This window comes from Zeus faber (assembly GCF_960531495.2).
Source record: "Zeus faber genome assembly, chromosome: 10".
Lineage (NCBI taxonomy): Eukaryota > Metazoa > Chordata > Actinopteri > Zeiformes > Zeidae > Zeus > Zeus faber.
The window spans coordinates 19,803,663-19,824,081 of record NC_137199.1 but is presented as its reverse complement, the minus strand read 5'-3'; the positions used below and the strand labels follow the sequence as shown (position 1 = coordinate 19,824,081).

Here is a 20,419-nt window from a genome sequence, read left to right as displayed (position 1 = left end):
TTTACACTGCCGTCCTTCGTTTTCCCTGTTCCTGTCATGTGACCCGTCAGAGACAAAAACCCACCGAGGAGCGAGGAAACACTAATGGCAACACGTCCCTCACTGTCCATGAAAAGAGGAAGTGAGGGACATGACATGATGGAGAAAACAGGAAGTGTAACCGCGGTGGAAAACAAAATTTTTTTTTTTTTTTTTTTTGTTTTTTTGTTTTTTTGTTTTACATCAGCGTTAACTCGTCCCCCCTCTCTCTCTCTCTCTCTCTCGCAGCCCAACGGGGAGAAAAATGAAAATGATTCCTCGCCCCGCGTTTACCTTTGATGCCTCCTGTGCTTTTGTATCTGCCTGTTAAAGGGAGGCTTTACATTTTTAACTGGCTTACGCTGTCGCGCGGCAGCGGGACTCGTTCCTCTGTAGACTGCGTGGATGATTTATCTACCGTCAGCAGGGTTCTCCCTAGGCCGGCGGGGCTGAGCTCTCCGCACACCCCGATGTTATAAATGTTATAAGCCAAGAAAGGGGCTCAGTGGAAGAAAAACGGTGAGTCCACACGTTCGCAAGGGAGAAAATACGACCACCTTTCTTTTTTATCTTCCGTGTAACTTAGGAGATTCTTCAATCAGCACATTAGTACTTCCCGAGTCAAACACTTCGCCACAAAAAAAACGCAAACACCAAATCGTGAAAGGTTCGAGATAAGCTTGGAATAAACAGATATCCAATGATTATTTTTAATTCGGTTGCGTCTGAAAAAGCACGAGTATTTTGTTGAAAAAAAAAAAAGTCACCGATCACCATGTATGACGCTGAAAGATCAAGCCGCGGTCAAACATGTGAGTTATGTTGACGGACACAACCGTCCTCGCATGGACTTTTTGGGCGCGGCGCAAGCGCGTGCATCCGCCCCTTCCGTCGCCGCGGAGGCGTGCGGCACAGAGCGGGCGGCGAGGGCCGGCTGCGTGGAGCACCGTCGGCTGCGTCCACGGATGCAGCTGTCTTTCTGTGCATGGCCTGGTGTGCAAGGAGCACGTCGTCGCTCTGCCTCCTTCCTCCAACCTGCTGCGTATCAGCAGTGGTGGAAGAAGTACTCAGATCTCTGATTTCATTTAAAGAAAAAGTACCCCGACACAGAATTACTCTAGCGAAGGTCAAGTACCATATTGACATGTCTTATTTCAGTAAAAGCAGATAAGTACTTGCTGTTAAATGTACTTTAAGTATTGAAATTAAAAGTACTTCATATCCAGTGCCCTGATATAACAGAGCCTATAATACGGCATGAAGCGCCACTGCAGCTTTTCATGCATATCCTGATTACTATTACAAAAAGATACCTAGATAGCCTCCAGGGTATATATATATAATATACAAATATACAAATATAAAAAAATACAAAAATAATCGATAATACTGAATATCTATAATAATATTGTACATATGTTATAATTATTATATAATAATATAAATGATATAATAATAATATACAGATGAATATAAAAATATAAATCCTGATTTTTTTAAACTAAAGAAACATGACTGTGAAATGTAGGAAAAATAAAAGTCAAGACATTTGTTTTGAAATATAGTAGGTACCAATACATGAAAAAAGGACTTAAGTACAGTAACAAAGTATTTCTACTCTATTACTCTCCGCCACTGGATATCACACGGCAAACGCACATCGTCTGTACTCATCGAACCCCTCCCGTGTTATCGATGGTTCCTTTTCCCTCAAAACATCAGCAGCAGAAAGCTTTGTCCGGTGACTCCCAGCCTGGTTGTTGGCTTTGGGGATCCGGCCGACGCCGGGACAGAAGACAAAGGCAACACTCCCACGGTGAAGACAGGGCTCTCACAACAATAGCGAAAATCACATATCTCCACTCGCGCTCTCGCGCGCACACAGGGATGCGCTCAGCCAGAAAGAATCCTCGGCAAACAACCGTCAACCTGCGGGGTTCTAAAATAGAATAAGACCACAGCAAACGATTGCGAGTCGGCTTAATTACTTCCACGGCCTTCGACAAGTTAAAACCCTATAAGCGCCTCAATTTGTGTCTAATTGCGAGACCCGTCCCACCTCACGGGATCAAATCTGAGCCCTTCCAAGGTCACGACACGTCGGCTCGTACGCCAAGTATTCCGATCGCTAAAAACCCCCGGCAGTTTAAATTGGGCTTTGGCCGCATCTAACACCCCGTGTAATCGTAAGATAGTACGGGGAGTAGGTCCCCACAATAACTTGCATTTTATCTTTCTAGATTGAATTGTGGAATGCCGCTTCTTTTCGGGGCTGGAGTAAAATCACCTCCGACTTCTCGCTTATCTGCCCGGCACCGAGTGGAATGCATGGGAAGCGAGGAGAACCGACCCGCGCTGCGTCTCTGGCTCCCTGCCTCTTTCCACATTTTTAAGGTAGTTGTCCAGAAGCCAATTAGTTGTTGTTTTTTAGATCCACCTTCTGTGAAAGGAGGATCTACGGCGCCGGAATTACGTCCTTACGTCATTTATTAAATGTGTGGATTCCCCGGGGGGAGAGAAAGGAGATTACTCTTAATGTGATGGGGGGGGGTGGTTTATTGGAAACACATTGAAAGGCATTGGATCGAACGTCCAGCGTCTTTTTCATTGGCCTCAGCGCCGAACCTAAGGCAGCTTTTTTCTTTTTTTTTTTTTTCTTGTTGGGGTTAGTTAAATTGTTTTGGTGGAGGAAATATCCCGAGTGTGCGTCCAAAAATCATTACTCATTTTACCGGCCACAATGTGTTAGACACTCTAAAAACGGCTATGGAGGATGGATTGGAAACCAGCGTCTTTATTTAGAACGGTCTTGGTATTACTCTGGCTTATTGTATGAAAACCCATTTAGCGCGCTGAGAAATATGACTTGTATCCAGGCAAACTGACTCCATCGCAAAGCGGCCGATAAAAAAAGATTAAGCCGCGAAGAGCGAATGTGTTCATTGCGGCGACGGCGCTCTGAGCACTACAAGCCAGGTTATGTATGCTGTTGTTTGGCTTTCGTTCCAGATAGCTGATTCATGTTTCCAATTAGTAATAGGTGATACATCTTCTCGAGTGATTTCTACAACAGCACAGCCTCGCGGTACCTCCCTGCCCCGGGCCGCTCCCAAATATAAAAGCCCACCGCGGCTTTGGGAGATATCGGCGTCTGGCAGGCGTGAGCTCCCATCGCTGCCGCCCCCCTTGCGAGGACCGGGGGTCGGGGAAGGAAATAGCGGTTTCTGAAAACGTCCCCGTTCGCCCCGGGCCACAAATTTGCGAGAGGGTTTTTTTTCTTCGTCTCCCGCGTCCGGCGAGGGAAACGCACAGAGCCGCTCTATTTCTGCGTCCCGTAAATCCAACGGGCCCCCTTCCGAATGGCAGGAGCCGTCGGCGCCCCCCCCCCCCCCCCGATCCTTGACCGAATCTGCGCCCCCCGGGCCCAGGGTGTTTTCAGAGGGAGAGAGAGAGAGGGGGGGGGGGGGTGAAGATGGAAACTGATACTGAAACCTGTGACAGGCAAATCAGATGCACATTAACCTTCAACTCACCCTGGAAATGGAGCGTGTCAGGAGTATTTAGCCAGGGAATGTGCAGTACACATGACGTGCGTATCAGTTTGAATGATCAACGGCTTCCGAGAAGAGCTTTTAGCCTCCGTGCGGGTGTGAGGCCCGCCCAGCCCTCTGCTCTACTCCACTCACACTGTTACCTTCCCCCGGTTGGAATATTCCGGCGAGGGACGCTCAAAGTCCCGTCTCTCTCTCTCTCTCTCTCTCTCTCTATGAAAATGATTTATACACACCACCCACCCACCCACTCCCCCCACGTCTTGCCGCCGTGTCTTGTCAGGGCAACCTAATCAACCGTGACATTTAAATAAGAATGTCATTTTTTTCCAGCTTGTCAGGTGCGTGCGCACAGTGTTCTATTGAGTCTTCTATCTCTTAACCGATTGGCGTGACGGGGTTTTTTTTTGTTTTGTCTTCTCTCCCCCGTCGGGGAATGTGCATGTGCCAACCGCGGCGATTGTGCACGGTGCAAAAATAATTTCGCGTCCGTGCCTCGTACGAAACCGCCTTGCCATCCCTGCGCCTTCTGCTTTGTGAACCCGGAGAGAAATATGCAAATTCGCATCTTTGCATTCCGCTGGGTCGCCATCGCCAGATCGGCTTCGCCGAAGACGAGTAACTCTCAGGATAGCTTTCGCCGACCTTTATTTTGCCGTTATGGACGAAGCGGAAACGTTCAATCCCTTGCCCTTCTTTGTCTCGGTGTCGAAAGACCTTTTCGGTTCGGACTCTTGACCCGTGCTCCCGGGCCGAGGCGTTCCACTGCTCTGAACACAGTCGGGCGGAACAAAAGCTCACATCCTTTTGAAGCTCGGCAATTCTTTGAAAGCCTGCTCCGCTCGTCGGCCGTAGCGGCGCGCCGCTCGGGTCCCGCGGCTATCGCGCAAGACTGCGTCGGTAAACGAACTGAGGTGGGGGTAGGGCGGCCATCTTGGGGCTGGGCTGTCAGTCCGTCGACAGGAGGAGAGCAAGGAGAGGACCTCCGCTCTTCTCCTTCTCAGCGCGCTGAGCTTTGCCGTTGCCAAAATAGAGCGACGGGTGGGGAGGCCTTTTACGACTGACGGGGATTTCCTCTCCTGGCTTTCCCCTACGTCCGTTGTGTAGTGTTGTTTAGGGGCCACCAGAATTGGGCCCCCCGAACTCAATGTACAGATGTACAGACTGACGTCAGAAACTCGACTTTAGCCTCCACAACCACACTGGAGCCATTTGGCGTCATTGATCACCCACCCTTTTAAAAAATAAACATCGGGGCCGCTCTCGTGTGTTTGGGGGGTTAAAGCGATCTGATTCAGGAGCCCACCTCGGCAGGCTTATCCCGCGAGGAGCCGAGCCGGAAATGATCCTCGGAGCCCTTCGCACCCGCTGCCTCGTCTCCCCGGCGATGCGGCGATATGGGATGTCGCAGCTCGCGCCGTTTCTACGCCGAGATCGGATGGATTTCGCTGAGCTCCAAAAAAAAAAAAACACCCATCACGATATCGTCTCTAACACCCGAGCGGCGGGAGGCAGATGGCGTGCTTTGGCGGGTTCTGCGTGTCCCGGCAAAGCGGCGTACTGAAAGGTGCTGCTCTGATATCCAGTGGGCTGTTTATCCCCGAAACACAGGCCAACGGGGACAAGGGAAGATGAAGCACACTTTGAACAAACGACATGAAACGAAACACAAGACTTGAGTTCCTCCCCTTTCATGTCAGACGCCGTTTGAACCGCCACGCAGCTCATTACAGTAACTCACTGTGTTGTCGCGGCCGCCATTGTCATTGAAAAGAAACCGATTTTGGGATTTTTTTTGGCCGCTGGAATTGCCTTTTTCAGTGTAAACTTCAACAAGATAATATTTAGAGAAGAGCGGCGCGGCCGCATTGTGCTGCCGTCGATAACAGGACGTGTCGGAGGAATGCGGTTGGTGTGTGATAAACGCAGTTGGGATTGAGATGTGGTCATGAAATCATCAAAGTGGAAGGTGTTTTACGAAGTAAGGGCTTTTCTAAAGCATACATCATACATACAAATCAAATCAAATCAAACATACTTCTTGGCTGGTGGTTATGAAGTTATGCAGTTAGGTACTGGTTTATACTGACATGGAATTGCCTTTAAATAAAGAATGTGCAAAATATTTTAAAACCGTGTATATTATATTGTTAGAGCCATTTTGTTTTCCACTTGGTACACAAAGTATATGCAGAGATTATATATATATATATATATATATATATATATGTATATATATATATAGTGTTTTACATTGTGTTTTTCATTATATGTTTATTATTATTGTCTATTTTTTGGATGTGTGCTGCTGTTACACTGCAATTTCCCTCCAGGGAAGAATAATGTCTCTCTAATCAATCTATCTATCTATATGTCTGTCTGTCTGTCTGTCTGTGTGTCTGTCTGTCTGTCTCTCTGTCTGTCTCTCTGTCTGTCTGTCTGTCTGTCTGTCTGTCTGTCTGTCTGTCTATCTCTAAATTCAATAAAGCCGCCCATTGTAACCCTAATGTAATACTCATGTCTGCTAACTTGGCTTTATCGCTATGAAAACATCTAGAAAATAGTCAAACTCTCCTCAGAGCTGTGAAACAAATACGACTGGTGCATTATACAGGAACATGGAGATAAAACTGTCAAGCGTGCACCGTGTTTATTTTGGAAGGCGTTCTGTTTGTGTGTGAATTAGCATCTCCTGCATCGCTCACGCGGCGAGCAAAGGGCTGCGGCGTAGGCCACATCACATGCCGCGCCCGTGGCAGTCATTCTAAAACCAATGCCGATACAGTTATGACATAGAACAAAATAGCTCCTCGCGCCGTGATGCTTGTGTTTGTGTTTTCCCCCCCTAATGGCTTCCAGGTGTTCCATAAGTCACCCAGACACTTTTATACCTGACTGGAGGGGCGGGGTGCGAACGGCTGAGGGGACCTCAGGGCGGTGACGGCAACAAGACACGCGCGAGTCCATGATCGCGAAAAACCCCCGCCCCCCCAGTTGGAGTTTGAATCATATGCTCTGTGATTTGTCTGCCTGGGAGTCTCGGGGTGCCGCTGCTTTTGTTTTGTTTTTTTTGTCCTTCGCTTTTTTTTTCCCCCTGGAGATCGCTGCCTTGCTCGCAGCTGGTAAATGTAATGAACGCCGTGTTATCTGAGGCGCTGTCAAGTAGAATTACGCGGCGCCGGCGCTTTGGTCGGATTTGACGGTCCGATAGCGCCGCTATCCAAGTCACCGGGGTCCTGACTGACCTTTAAATACTGTAGACGCTTTGTCGAAACGTGAGACTGATGCGGTCGTATGCCGGTGTTGATGTTGCTGCTCCCTCCCTCTCCCTCGCTCAGGTTTGGTGATTGGCTTTTCTGTGACCCCGCCCACCCTCGACATCCCCAAAGGCGACCTTGTGATCCCAGTCCGCAAAACACTGACCATCACATGCAGGCAAGTTTGTGTTGAGTACTTTTACTTTGAAAAGCACATTCAATCTAGCATATAAGGAAGCGCTCGGTGAGAGCGAGTTCGTTTTGACTAAGGTCATCGAGTTCATTTATAAATGTATTTTTCATTATATTTATTCATGTATTTATTCACTGGAGCCTCCAGCCTCCACAGGGCTGGAGTGTGTAGGAATTGTGTTCTGCAATGGATTTTCATTCCGGAGGAAATCATAATCATTATATCTGACGTAGACTCTAGAATGTGCAAACTGCCCGTTGTCGGGAGCTGGATACTATTCATTGCGGTCGTAAAAGAGCCTGCGTAGTTGGATGATTGTCCCCTCTGCAAGTGTTTGTGAGGCTCATTTTCAGCCTGTAACGTTTTGCCTGCTGCCCGCAAACGTGGACATTTGTAGTCAACAGAGGCATCTGGTGAAAGCCTCGCTATCATTTTTCAGCGAGCCATAATGATCCCCTCAATCTTATTCATAAGGCCTCTGGCATGCCACCCATAACTGAATTTATTTGACAAAGCACAACAGGCACACACGCACACGCACATAATTAGACAGTGCACAAACTGAAATGGACGCACGGACACTATTTCTGATAATGTACAACTACTATCCCTCCTCTAACAGCCAAAACAGTACAATACATACATTCAGAAGCAGGCTAAATTACAGTGACCAGACCACCTGTCCCGGTTTCGAGGGCCCGACGGATATCTGTAATACACTAAAATGTCCCGGTTTTCAACATTCACTACCAGATTGTCCCCGTTTTCAGCACAATTAAAATAATAATAATAATATTATAGTTGTTTTCAGCGCTTACACATATATATACACTGTGTAGGGGCAAGCAGAAAAAGCTCAAAGACAAAGCACAAAGATCCCACCGGAGTAGTGGGCATCGTCAGGGCGTCGTCATCGACACGCCCACTCGCTCGCTGTGAATTGTGTGCTTTCAGGGGTGTGTGTGTGTGTGTGTGTGGGGGGGACACTTCCCATAGGCGGCTCTGCTGCACATCCCCGTGCCTCTCCATTACCTTATTGAACTTAATAAACATGGCATCGCAAAGTACACTTAAGGGTCTCGGTTTGGGTTTTTCAAAATGTGGTCACGCTCGGCTAAATTGAACTGAAGTTTCATTTGAATAACCGGTCTTCGCTCCTAATTTTATTAATCCGCGGACGTTAACTTTGCACGTGGAACTGCTGTGACGTGGAAAACCTGCTGTCCCTCCAGGGGGCAGCGCAGGCTGGACTGGGCCTGGCCTGATACGACCCTGGTGGCACAGGAGCTGACGGACCGCCAGGCCCGGATTCGTCCCACCAATGCCCCCGGCCGGCGGGTGGCCCTGGTGAGGGAGTGCCCGGGGCTGCCGGGGAAACCGTACTGCAAGAGCCTGGAGGTGAGCGGCGCGGTGGGCAACGACACCGGCTACTACCGCTGCTACTACCGGGATGTCAAGGCGGCCATCGATGGCACCACCGCCGCCAGCGTCTATGTGTTCGTTAGTGGTGAGTAACACAGAGAGAGAGATAGAGAGAGAGAGAGAGCAAGATATTTTGGAATATTATGCCCAGCTCTGTGGGATATTTGACTCTGATTGGTCGATCACGTCCTTGTTTTTATTTGTAGCGGCGACATCATATGAAGCTCCATAGAATCTACAATAGAGGACATGAAGAGATGAATGCCGACAGGGGCGGAATTTAGGGGGGGGACACTTCCAGTGCACTTTTCAGAAGGCAGCGTTGGACCCCTCCACATTTTATAGTCCGAAAACTAACGTTATATTGAAAAAAACCCCCAAAACTTTAGAGAGTGCACGCACGAGGACCTCGTGGAAACAGCGCCTGCTCAAGCTCCCGGTCGCCTTCCAACTGCCCCGCCCCTCCCCTCGGCTCTCATGCAAACTGATTCAAACAGTTTGGACCTAAGAATTATTTTCACGTAAGGTGTCTTAAAAAAAAAAAGGAAAAAATTTGGGGCAATTGTGAAAATTTTAACTAAGTCCGAGCAATAGGTGAAAAGTGACATCAGATAAAGTAGAACCCACCTTCTCCAGAGTGGTTTTATTCTGCACTTTTTCGCCAATATGGGGCTATGGAGTCAATATATTGATCAATGTCATCACTTTTTTCTGTATTTTGCTGTATAAAATATTTTTGTTACGACCATCCATTTAGGCGTCCTATCAAAATGATGATAATACATGGTCGTTTCGAAATCCATGCGTATCTATCCAATATGACGTTAATAACAGTAAATATGTTAGAAAGAAAAAATGAGAAATTGTCAAATACTCCATCTCAATATATTATATTATTTAGGAAGTAGCCTTTTAATCAGCGGCATAATGTGTAGCCAGCGGTCGTTATCTTTAAAGAAGCCCCCTCAGAGTGATACGCTAAGTCCTCATCACCCTGTCTGGAGTTATTTAACGAAAATGACCGTCTGGTTGCACATTGTCCCTGACTTATGAAATTTTATGCTGCGCGTGAGATGTTTTTGCTGAGTCTGAACTAATAACCGTCTCCAAAGAGAGGTTGTTTAATCTCCTCCTCTCCTTCTTTCTTTTCGCCTGCGCTGACACAGGCGCTGGGGTGCCTGCGTATCGTTTCCCTTATTCTTGGGAGGTTCACAAAGGGAATCGGACCTCCCCGCGGAAAAGGGAACCCCCCCCCCCCCTCCCAGTTTTAAACAAAAACTTAGATATCAAAGCGTTCTCGCGCTCGGAAGATGTTGACTTTGCCCCGGTAACAGCCCGGGAGCCGGCGGCTCGGCTTTTAATGCCACGGAAATGAGAGATGCGAAGCGTCTGATAACGCCGGGCAAAGGAGCCGCCGCGATACCGCCTCTAATTAACGGTTTGAGGGTTTGCATTTTTCTTTCGAAAGACAGAGGTCTCCAAATGCACCTATTCCTAGTCGTCCGTAGGAAGCCGCAGCAGGTGCTTTCATACGTGGTCAGCGTCAAAATCTGATAAGAGTTGCATGATGGAAAGGCCTCTGACACTAATCTCTCTCTGCAGACCGCCGGGCGTCTCGTACCCCTAACAGGATTCGGAGCGCCGGGTTCGGGTCCCTGAGCGTTTCTGTTTGTCCGCGACAAAACCACATTTCAGTGCTTTCCCGGATTTCCCCTCCAGGGTCTGTCTCCTGATCCCCACACAAACACCGAGCTCCAGGTTTGTGTGGGCGGGGGGAGGGCGGCGGAGGGATGATTGTCGTGAAATACAATCCCGCTGACCGGTCCGCTCATGCAGAAATACCTGTTTATCCCCCTTGACAAGGTGCCAAAACAGGGTCCACAGATCTAACCGGGGGGTTGATCAGAAGCAGCTGAAATCGCAGCCATAAATTAGGCCCGACTCGCAGGCGGGATGAGGCGGGACGCATGTGGCTTCGCTTAGACTCGCAGACCTCGCCCATCCCCCCCCCCACCCCCACCGCGCCCCCTCATCATCCAAATACACTGACACATATCGGCCCGCACACGCACAAGGGCGCACACACAAGCGCACACACATATGCACACACAAGAACGTAGCGCTGAATGCAGGCACGCGCGCACACACACACACACACACACACACACACACACACACACACACACACACACACACACACAAGAATGCATCGCTGAATACAGGTATAAACACACGCACACATACACACACACACATACACACACACACACAAGAATGCATCGCTGAATACAGGTATAAACACACACACACAAACACACACACACACACACACACACATACACAGACCAATGAACCGCCGAACACAGAGACACGTAAACAATCCCACACACACTCATATCCCTGACCTTCTCTGAAGTCTTAACGCCCCGAGGCCAACACCACAGAACGGCGTGGACATCTCTTCCTTGCAAAACTAATTCCAGCTGATTTATGGGAGTGATTTATCCTTAAGTACTTTAACTGCCAGTGTTCCCTGCGTGTGTGCGCGTGCGCGTGCAACATGCGCAAGTTTCTTCCTCTCCGTTACCCCGTACGTGTTTTTTGTCCGCCGCGGGCCAGAAACGTAAGAGCTCTGGGTAGGACCCGCGGTTCGGGGCTTCCAACAGCCTGGAGCGATTGTTGGAAGTAAAGTGTGCGAGTATTAGGATAGCAGAGCGCCGGGGCTCGTCTGTTCGCCCTCGCCGGGCGAAGAAACAAAATCACTGAAGCGATATGAAGGCAGTGTCTTTGGCCCGCCCGACAGAGGTTCTGGGAAAGTGATCGTGTGGAGTGAGGTCGCGGGGGGGGGGGGGCCCGTGATGCAATGACCCGTCCCCCGCCAAGGGAAGAGATGTCCCTTGAAGTGATCAGCCGCCGAGGCGAGCGGCAATGAAAATGGATTATTTTGCTGCAAAAGCCCCCGTTGCAACAGGAGTGAAACGACGATAAAGGAAGAAGAATATCAAAGTATCATGAAGAGAAAACGGGAGGGGGGCGGATTTCCTACTAATATTCCACCCCTAGGTGAAGCACTAACACATTTTAGGAGATTAGAGCTCTTTCTGAGTGCAGCATCCTCTGTCATGTGCGTTGCTGAGTGATTCTGGTGGATGGGGTGATGCCACGGAGTATCTGTGAGGGATCATTATCAGGCTATTACATCTGATGGTCTGTTTGTTAAATGGCGCTTATAGCAGGTGCCATTATCTCCCCCGGCGTGTGGGGGCGAAAAGAGATAACTCGATTCACAGCGCCGTCCCTCTGCCGCTCACCCAGACCCCGAGCAGCCCTTCCTGCAGAGACACGACGGCGAGGGCCTGGAGACCATCTTCATCACCCGCTTCTCCACCAGGGTGGTGGTTCCGTGTCTGGTCACCGTCCCCGACCTCAACGTCACTCTCCACATGGTTCGTACCCGCCCTCGCTTTCCGCGCGACGCCCTCCGCCGATCCATCTCCAGTCAGACGGGAAATTTACCGTCCAAGGTTGGGAGTCCTTTTTGAGTTTGATCTATTTTGTGTGTTGTGCTGTGTTGCGGGGTGTGTTTTGTCCATGTGGTTGCGCCTCAGTATCCCACTCGCTTGGAGACGGATGGTTTGACGTGGGACAACAAACAGGGCTGGTCCATTCCCCGACACATTCTGGACTCCGTGCCGATAGTCATTGGTCTAGTGTGTGTGGCCACTCTGGGAGACCGAGAGTTCCAGTCCAGCAACTACATGATCCACACCACAGGTAAGAGGCCACGCCCACTCGGGGGTTAAATAAAAAAAAAAAAAATAATAATAATTCCTCCCTTCCATTCCCATGAACCTTACCTTGGTCGCTACACAGAAGACGATTGTCTTTGTGCAAGCATTTAAATGACACCGGAGGCTTTATTCTCACTGAGAAGGCAATTACCAACAAAAACAAAAGATCTGCCAGCCTGGCAAAATTGTCACCATAATTCTCCTTGTCAGTTACTGAGCCAATTATCTCTTAATGCTCTCAAATTGGAGGATTTCATTTAATTAATTTCCTAGAAATGCCTGGCATGATGTGAGTGGAAGTCAAAGAGAGAAGAGAGAGCGAGAGAGAGAGAGAGAGAGAGAGAGAGAGAGAGAGAGAGAGCGAGAGAGGGGAAGCAGACCATAATTACGTTTTGATAAAAGTGAGAGTAAGAGACGGGTGCCCTCGCGCTGAAGCCTCCCATTAATTGCGGGTGAATTCGGAGTGTTGTATGCGTTGTATTTTTATGAGATCCTAAATCTCGCCGCCACGGAGGGGAAGGGAAGGGAAGCCGTGACCCCCTCACCCGCCACCGATCCCCGGCCAAAAAAGCGACGCCCGCGCCGGCTCAAGTGCGAAAGCGGAGAGCGGAGCCTCCACGACGAGCGGCCGGAGGGAGCCTGCGCAAAACAGCCGTTCTTAAAACCCTGCTCCGTCGTCTCCGGCCGCCGGCGGGGAGAGGTGACTGGAATGGCGCGGGTTAAAAATGCGATCTCGGCTGAACGGCCAATGATTTCGCATTAGCGTCACTCATCCCATCTCGCCCCTGTCGCATAATTGCGAGTGCAGCTTCGGCCAAAAGAGCGGCCCGAGCGGAGGGGGCCGCTTCGATTTCCTGTGGAAAGACAGAAATAATATGAGCAAACTCCAAGGGGTGAATGGATAAACAACGCTGGAAAAAATAAGTCCGCTCGCCGGGAGTTGTTGGGAGTCTCCTCCGGTCCGAGAGCCGCTTCCTCTGGACCTGCAGGCAAAGAGAAACTGCTGACCATGTCACCTTGAGCACCCCCTCCCCTCTCGCTCTCTCACTCTGTCTGTCTCCCTCCCTTGCCCTTTCCACTTCCCCCGGACAGGGATTCAGGTTTATAATGTCAAGCTGTTTCCTGAGGACCCCGTGGAGCTGATCGCGGGGGAGGCACTCACCTTAAACTGCACAGCGTCCGTGGAGTTTGACGCAAGCGTGGACATCAAGTGGTCGTACCCAGGAAAACAAGTATGATCTTCACCAAGTCATTCAGCGGGATGGAGAAATTAGAAATGGGGCGGTGGGGGGGGGGGCGGTGAGCCGCGTAGGCCGTGTTTTTTTTTTTTCTCACGCTGCCTCATTTCCGCTCAGGCCAATAGCTTGGCGAGCATCCAGCACCGGCGTGAAGCTCTGTCTCGTGCCACCGAGGCCGTGAGCGTCTTGTCCATCCAGAGCGTCAATGTGTCAGACACGGGGACCTACAGCTGCACGGTCACCAACCTGGAGACCACGCAGACCCTGGACACCCGAGTCATAGTTCACGGTGAGCAAAAATCATCTTTGCAAGCTTTTGATTTTTAGGTTTATTCCGTTTTTTTTTCATATTTCAACTCGTGATAGTTAAAAATTGTAAAAGTGGCTTTGGTCAACAATGTTTTTGAAATGTTTTTGATTCCAGAAAAGCCTTTTATAAGCCTCGACTACAGAAATGGACCAGTGGTGGAAGTTACTGCAGGGCAGAAATCTTTCAAACTGGTGGTGAAAGTGTCTGCATACCCCACACCAGAAACACAGTGGTAAGAAGGAAGGTGGTATTATATTATTATTATTATTTATTTATTTATTTATTCATTTATTTGTTTATTTATTCATTTATTCATTTATTCATTTATTTATTTATTTATCATACTTATTATTTTATTTATTTTTGTTGTTATCCTTGGCATTTTTCGGGGCTCAAAGTGTCTGGAACACGACAATCCCCGACCCACGGACATGGTTGAGGTCTTGTTAGAACTAGGACTTCTCAGACATCCCGTGGTTCAAGTTTGAGCCATATCAATCTACATTTGGAGCAGGAATTAGTGAAAACCCGATGAAGTCTTACTGGTTTCTACAACTTCCGGTCGGGTGGTCGAGCAAAATGAGTATGTGGAGAGGGACGCTTTATGACATCATCATCCAATTCGTTATATATGTGCAGGCTGTGGCTCTGGGGGGGCATTCGCATCGTGCGAGGTGCGTGGTGTAGAATCGATCGCTCTGTAGTGTGTGAGCGTGTGTCGACCGTGAGTGTTTGACGTCGATGGGGCTTTTCGTTTCATATTTTATCTCTTTTGCCCGTTTTGTAAATAAACATTCTGTTTGCTGTGTAGACAGGATAGTGGTTGCTCCGGGAGACAAGCAACCAGGAGACTACAGACCGATGGAGCCAATGCGGCGGAAAATTGTGTTGAGTTTCAGAAAACCCGGAAAACTGTAATATGTGCCGAACACGACTAAACTGGACCCTGTGTATTGCTTCCTGCAGCTATATTTATTGTTATTATTAATAATAATAATCATCATCATCCTTAACATAATAATCACAACCTCTCTTTGTATAGTGCCTTCCATACAAAACATGCTACTCAAAGTGCTATACATTAATAGCAATCAAATTATAATATTTTTAAAAGTAAACAAGCAAAGCACATTTAAGAAACATAAGTAAATATTGTACTGTTCTCAATTTCAGTTTTGGGTCATCAATTTAGACCTTGGATAATTATTATTCCTCATTTTTCCTCATTCCATCATTTCTCTTGGACTTTTGATCTTGCATTATTAGTCGTGAACTATACGAAGCATTTCTCAAAATTATCCTAAAAATAATCCTCACAATGGATTAGGGCCCTTTTCAATGGATTTAGATGCTATATATCCCTTCATAGGTATCTGCTCATTTGCTATGGTGTATGACACCAATTAACACCAAAAATGCTCAAAAAGAGCTTACTTCATAACCTAGTTAGTTAGTTAGTTACTTCTGACCTAGTTTGTTGCTATATTCTCACATATTAGCTCCCGGGAACCAATCATGTTTCAGTCATGACACCATATGGCCTCATTTTAAAGTCTGCATCTGTGGGATGTAGGAGCCGCACAGTTATGTCCATGCTTCGGTTGGCAGCTCACCAGGAGGATGTTTTTCATTTATTTATTTTTTAACCCTGTCAACTGCATCCGCTCCACGCAGGTATAAAGACGGCAAACCGATAACCGAGCGTCCAGCGTTCCGGATTAAGAGGATGAGGGTCCACCCCAGCCACGCTCTGGAGATCAGGGACGTGTGTCGGGAGGACAGTGGCCTCTACACCGTGCTGCTGAGGAACACCGCCGCCACGCTGGAGAGGAGGCTCAACATCAGTCTGGTTGTCAATGGTAACAAGCCTGCGGAGATGCTCTGTCCTCAGTAGAGATCTTACCAGATGTTGGGTATTGGAAAAAAACAAAACAGCAAAAGCTTCTAAGCCTCTGTAACATCCAGTGCCTCCAAAACAGCGAGGGTGTAGGATCGTAGGAAATATATGTATATATAGCTTTTACACTGAACCTGCAGCGCCAATCCTTTACGCAAACCCCCTTTTCCTCTCCCTTCCACTCCATTTACCCAGTTCCCCCACAGATCCACGAGAAGGAGGTGGCGCAACCCTCTGACCCTTACCCCAGCGGCAGCAGCCAGACTCTCACGTGCACCGCCTACGGTCACCCGGCTCCGCACATCAGCTGGCAGTGGAGGGCCTGGGGTCCCTGCGTCGCCAACAGCACCAGGAGCCTGTACGTGCAAAAGAGAAAAAAGTCGCCTGCGCAAGTTGTTTTTTTTCTCGCAGCGTGAAAGGGCTCAGTTGGAGATTCAGGAGGCGATAGCCGCTGTCTTCTGCCCTCACTATGTGCATGCGTAAGCAGTGAGCTCAACACTCTCCGAAAAGAAGCCATGACAGGAGCCGACTTGGGGTGTTTTTAATGGTGGTGGTGTGAAAAGATTCTGCTTCCTCAAGCTCAATAATGCAGCTGATGGAAGGATATGCTACAATGCTGCCTTCCCCAAATGCAGTGTTAGTCGGACCGGCTGATTTGTATGACACATTGTTACACTGCCGATTGGGATGTCGCCGTATCGCAATGTAACTGCCGACTGGGAGGGACAGAACATGAGTACAGACGATGCATGTAAACGGCCAGCATGTAAACCAACCCATTATTAGCCCATTAAGTGTGGATCTTGTGTCTGCTTAATTTAGGAGAGACAGAACACTCCCCTGGTACCTGTCAGATGTCAAACTACCGGAAACCTAAACTTAAGAAGTAAGTGAGGCATAGAGTGGCTGCCTTACTTCACAGTTCCCTGACCGTGTCATTGGACGTGTCATCGGAAGACGGCCTCCGAGACAGGTCTGATGAACAGCCTCGCTGTATCTTCCATACCTTCCCATGGTCGCTGGGAAAAGTTTTTGAAACAAGGCCAAGAGGCCAGTGATTCCACTTGGCCTTGTTGTCTCATAGTAGTACACCATCCCCTTTCTGCATGTTTGGCCTTTTCTGTTTTTACTCCAGATGTGGCGTCCCCGCGTGTCGCCGACATGGAGTCTAGGGTTGGACTGGGCCAACATGTTTGGGGTTGTTTTGAGCACGGCGACGGCCTCGGTTGCATCGGCGAATGATTTCAACCCGTCATCCACGTAGAAGGGCCGTACCACAGGCTGCCTTGCTTCCGCCCCGTACCCCTTTTCTCCCTCCATGGCGGTCCCCTTGAGCCCCGAGATGGCCACTGCTGGGGAGGGGCAGTTGCCGAAGACGTGGACCTCCATGCGAAATAGTCCTTAATTTCAGGCTTCCTTATCAGGGTTCGGCGGAGCGACATAATGCGGTTCAGGGCTCGGTCCGGATTGTTGGGCAGACGCTGTCTGGGAGCGCAGAATGGCAGGGGGGCCACCCAACCTTCAGAGTCGTCCTTGAAGAACTCTTCATTGATGACGTTGAGGAAAGGTTTCGTCCTCAACTGAGGCCCGAAGCCCTCGCGTTTGTCATCACTGACCGAATCATTGGAGATGAGTTTTACCCCATTTTCTCAAGGAAGTTCGTATTGTTCACCTGTGAACTTCTCCCTCGTGCATATGCTACTCTCGGGTGGTCGAAGGGTAGCCGGCCCGTCCGCCTTCAAGGATTCTCCGGTCTTGCGTGTGTACGCGGTAGGTTAGTGAGCTCCACCGCGGCAGCCATCGCCCGCAACAACCCATCCCAAGTGGAGCCGTTGATCATAGGGTGCATCATGTGGCCCACAGCGCTGACTGCGAACCTTGTGAGCACAGATTATGTCTCCGCCGAGCAACAGCAGGATCTCAGCTGAAGGGTCGAGCGGTGGGATTTTGGCAGCTCCCTCCTGGCCGATTTGGATGTCACAATTTTAATCTGCCAATTGGGATGTCACAGCGTCACAATGTCTCAATGCCGATCGGAAGGGACAGAACGTGAGTACAGAGATGCATATAAAAAAAAGGCCGGTAGGCAGCATCAGCCCATTATTTGTCCGGCCCGGAATCCTGAGTCTGCTTAATTTAGTAGAGCCAGAACATCCTGTTTGGACCGAATAACAGGAAAAGGTGTTTTGAGAAAGCAGAGTCGGAAACCATCCACTGGCCCTGAAGAAGGGAAGGGATGGGAAGGGGAGGGGAGGGGAGGGAGGCCCCCGAGGCAGACGAGATGCGGGGTTGAGTAAAAGAAGAAGCGTCTGTAAGTACGAGGGATCAAAAGTGAGGTGGAGGAGTAAACGCGGGGAAAGGAAAGCAAAAAAAGGAGAGGTGGCCATGGGTCTTTATCCAGCCTCACAACACTAGCCTGCTCCCTCCACACTGCTGTATTGCGGAGCAGCCATCACTCAGCTCTTACCCACGTCGAGAGAAACTGCTGTGTAAACACACGCACGCACGCACGGCCCCACACACACACACACACACACACACACACACACACGCACGCACGCACGCACACACACACACACACACACGCACACACACACTGTGTCATCTGTGTTGAAATTCATTCATTTAAGTTTGTCATGGCTCATGCATGCTGTATGAACGTTACACAGAACACACAGAGGGGTACAGACACACACACACACACACACACACACACACACACACACACACACACACACACACACACACACACACACACACACACACACACACACACACACATCTGTCATCCGTGTTGAAATTTATTCATTCAAGTCTGTCATGGCTCATGCATGCTGTATGAATGTTAACGCCTCAAAAACACAGAACGCACAGAGCGGTACAGACACACACACCCACACACACACACACACACACACACACACACACACACACACATGCATTGATTGCCTTGGGCTTTTTCAACGTTGCTTCATCTGAAGTGAACCCTATGACACAACATAATGGATTTTCTGGGTGTCCATAGATTTATTACAGCTCTTTCCAATTCCTTTGAGCCCTGGTTGTTGTCTGTAATGTCCCTTCATGAAAATCCTTCGCGCCGACCAGCATCTCACCGGCCACCTCCCCCCGGGGGCTTCGTTTTAGAAGTTATTGCCGTTTCCTCTGACCTTTCCTCTGGGCACGTAAGCATTAGGTGAGAGTGGAGACTGGGGTGTGTTTGCCCAGCAACTTTGAACTTCGAATCCTGGTGATCCAGGTGATAATAAGTATCCGTGTCTGCTACGAATACGCGCTCCTAGTTACTCCAACCACCTGCTTCTAAACCAGCACTTCTAGTACTTCTATGCAAAAAAAGCAGTGGATGGCACACTGGAAAATGTCAAGGTGGAAACGGAGCAGAAATTCGAAATGAAAATTATAAATGAGTGTATTGTTGAGTCTCTTAGTCGATTATTATCTAGGTACAGTCCAACCCTAACCCTGGTATTAAAATGAGTGGACAAAGCAGCTGCTTGAGTACAAAATCCCCCTGTACATTATTTAAACAGGGTTAGGATTTGACGGAATACATGTAGTGCCGTTACATAATTAGATGAAAAAAAAAAAAAAAAGAAAGAAAAAAGAATAAAGAAAATCAACTCTAAGAATTCCACTCTAGCATTCAGTTGACAAGTATGTATCAAAACTCCCTGGATTTTTTAATGATGACATTCAAACCTCCAATTTAGAAATGTTAGATGCAGCACTTCAGACGTGTCCTTGCCGGCAGTCAAATCACAGTCGGCGTCGAGGAGGATTTCGTTCCGGGGGCGGAGGGCGTCTGCCTGCGACCTAAAAGCTCCTTCATTGCTGAACCCCGGTTGAATCTTTCCATTTATTTCAGCTGGCAAAGCAGGTTGTCTGTGTTTGAGCGTTCATTTTAAGTGAAACAACCTACCACACACGCACTTTCTCTTCATTTCAGTCAAAAAAACAGCGTTTGCAAGTTTGGATTTCTTTGTTTGATTTTGCCTGTTATTGCTAGGGCATTTTTGTATGTTGTTTGTATGGGCCTATATTAAATTAATATAAATCTAAAAAGTAAAAAATCATCAAAAATAATAATAATAAATCATAGGAAATAAAGAAATATAAGAATAATATATATAATAATAAGAAAAAGAAAATAAATCACAGTCTTACATTACTGAGATGCAGTAATAACATATTAAATATCGCACTTCTATATTATATTAGTACTTCTGAGGGGACCTCCTGTTAAAAACTGTTTATCCTCAGTGATACGAAAACACATTAGAGTAAAGAAATCAGCGTCCAATTGCCACTAAAGACATCAATCTGTTATTTGTTGACTCTGGTTCATTGGGTAAATTATTATTATTATTTTATTTATTTTTTATTATTCACTATTCACTATTTGACATAGCGTTCGGCTGCGCGCACCACATGAAGGCCACGAGGAGAGCGTAATTAAAACTAAACCAATTAGCTTGTTTTGTACAGTTCGGCATTGATTCAAAGAGGAGGAAACTCAAAAGAGCTCATTTGATTTCATGTCTCATTGGCCGCGGTAATATGTCCGTGCCTTGCTTTTCCCCTATAATGTCGTTTAATAGCGTTGTTTAATAGCGTCATTTAATAGCGTCGTTATACCGCTCGCTCGCTCGTGGAACGATTGTCTCCCTCCTTGGTTTTTCGACACAAAAAACGATGTGAGATGCAGCCCGATGCGCCGGGGA

The 20,419-nt window shown here is 48.2% G+C and overlaps 1 protein-coding gene across 1 annotated transcript in view; it reads left to right on the top strand.

Moving 5' to 3' along the window:
• flt4 (fms related receptor tyrosine kinase 4) overlaps positions 1-20,419 on the top strand; it is a 46,481-nt gene that overhangs the window by 9,170 nt on the left and 16,892 nt on the right. Inside the window, exons 2-10 of the mRNA XM_080008582.1 lie at positions 6,908-7,004; positions 8,252-8,526; positions 11,757-11,887; positions 12,050-12,215; positions 13,325-13,464; positions 13,588-13,759; positions 13,895-14,012; positions 15,455-15,639; positions 15,873-16,035. Coding sequence (XP_079864708.1) covers positions 6,908-7,004; positions 8,252-8,526; positions 11,757-11,887; positions 12,050-12,215; positions 13,325-13,464; positions 13,588-13,759; positions 13,895-14,012; positions 15,455-15,639; positions 15,873-16,035 — 1,447 coding nt within the window. The remainder of the gene's footprint in view (positions 1-6,907; positions 7,005-8,251; positions 8,527-11,756; positions 11,888-12,049; positions 12,216-13,324; positions 13,465-13,587; positions 13,760-13,894; positions 14,013-15,454; positions 15,640-15,872; positions 16,036-20,419) is intronic.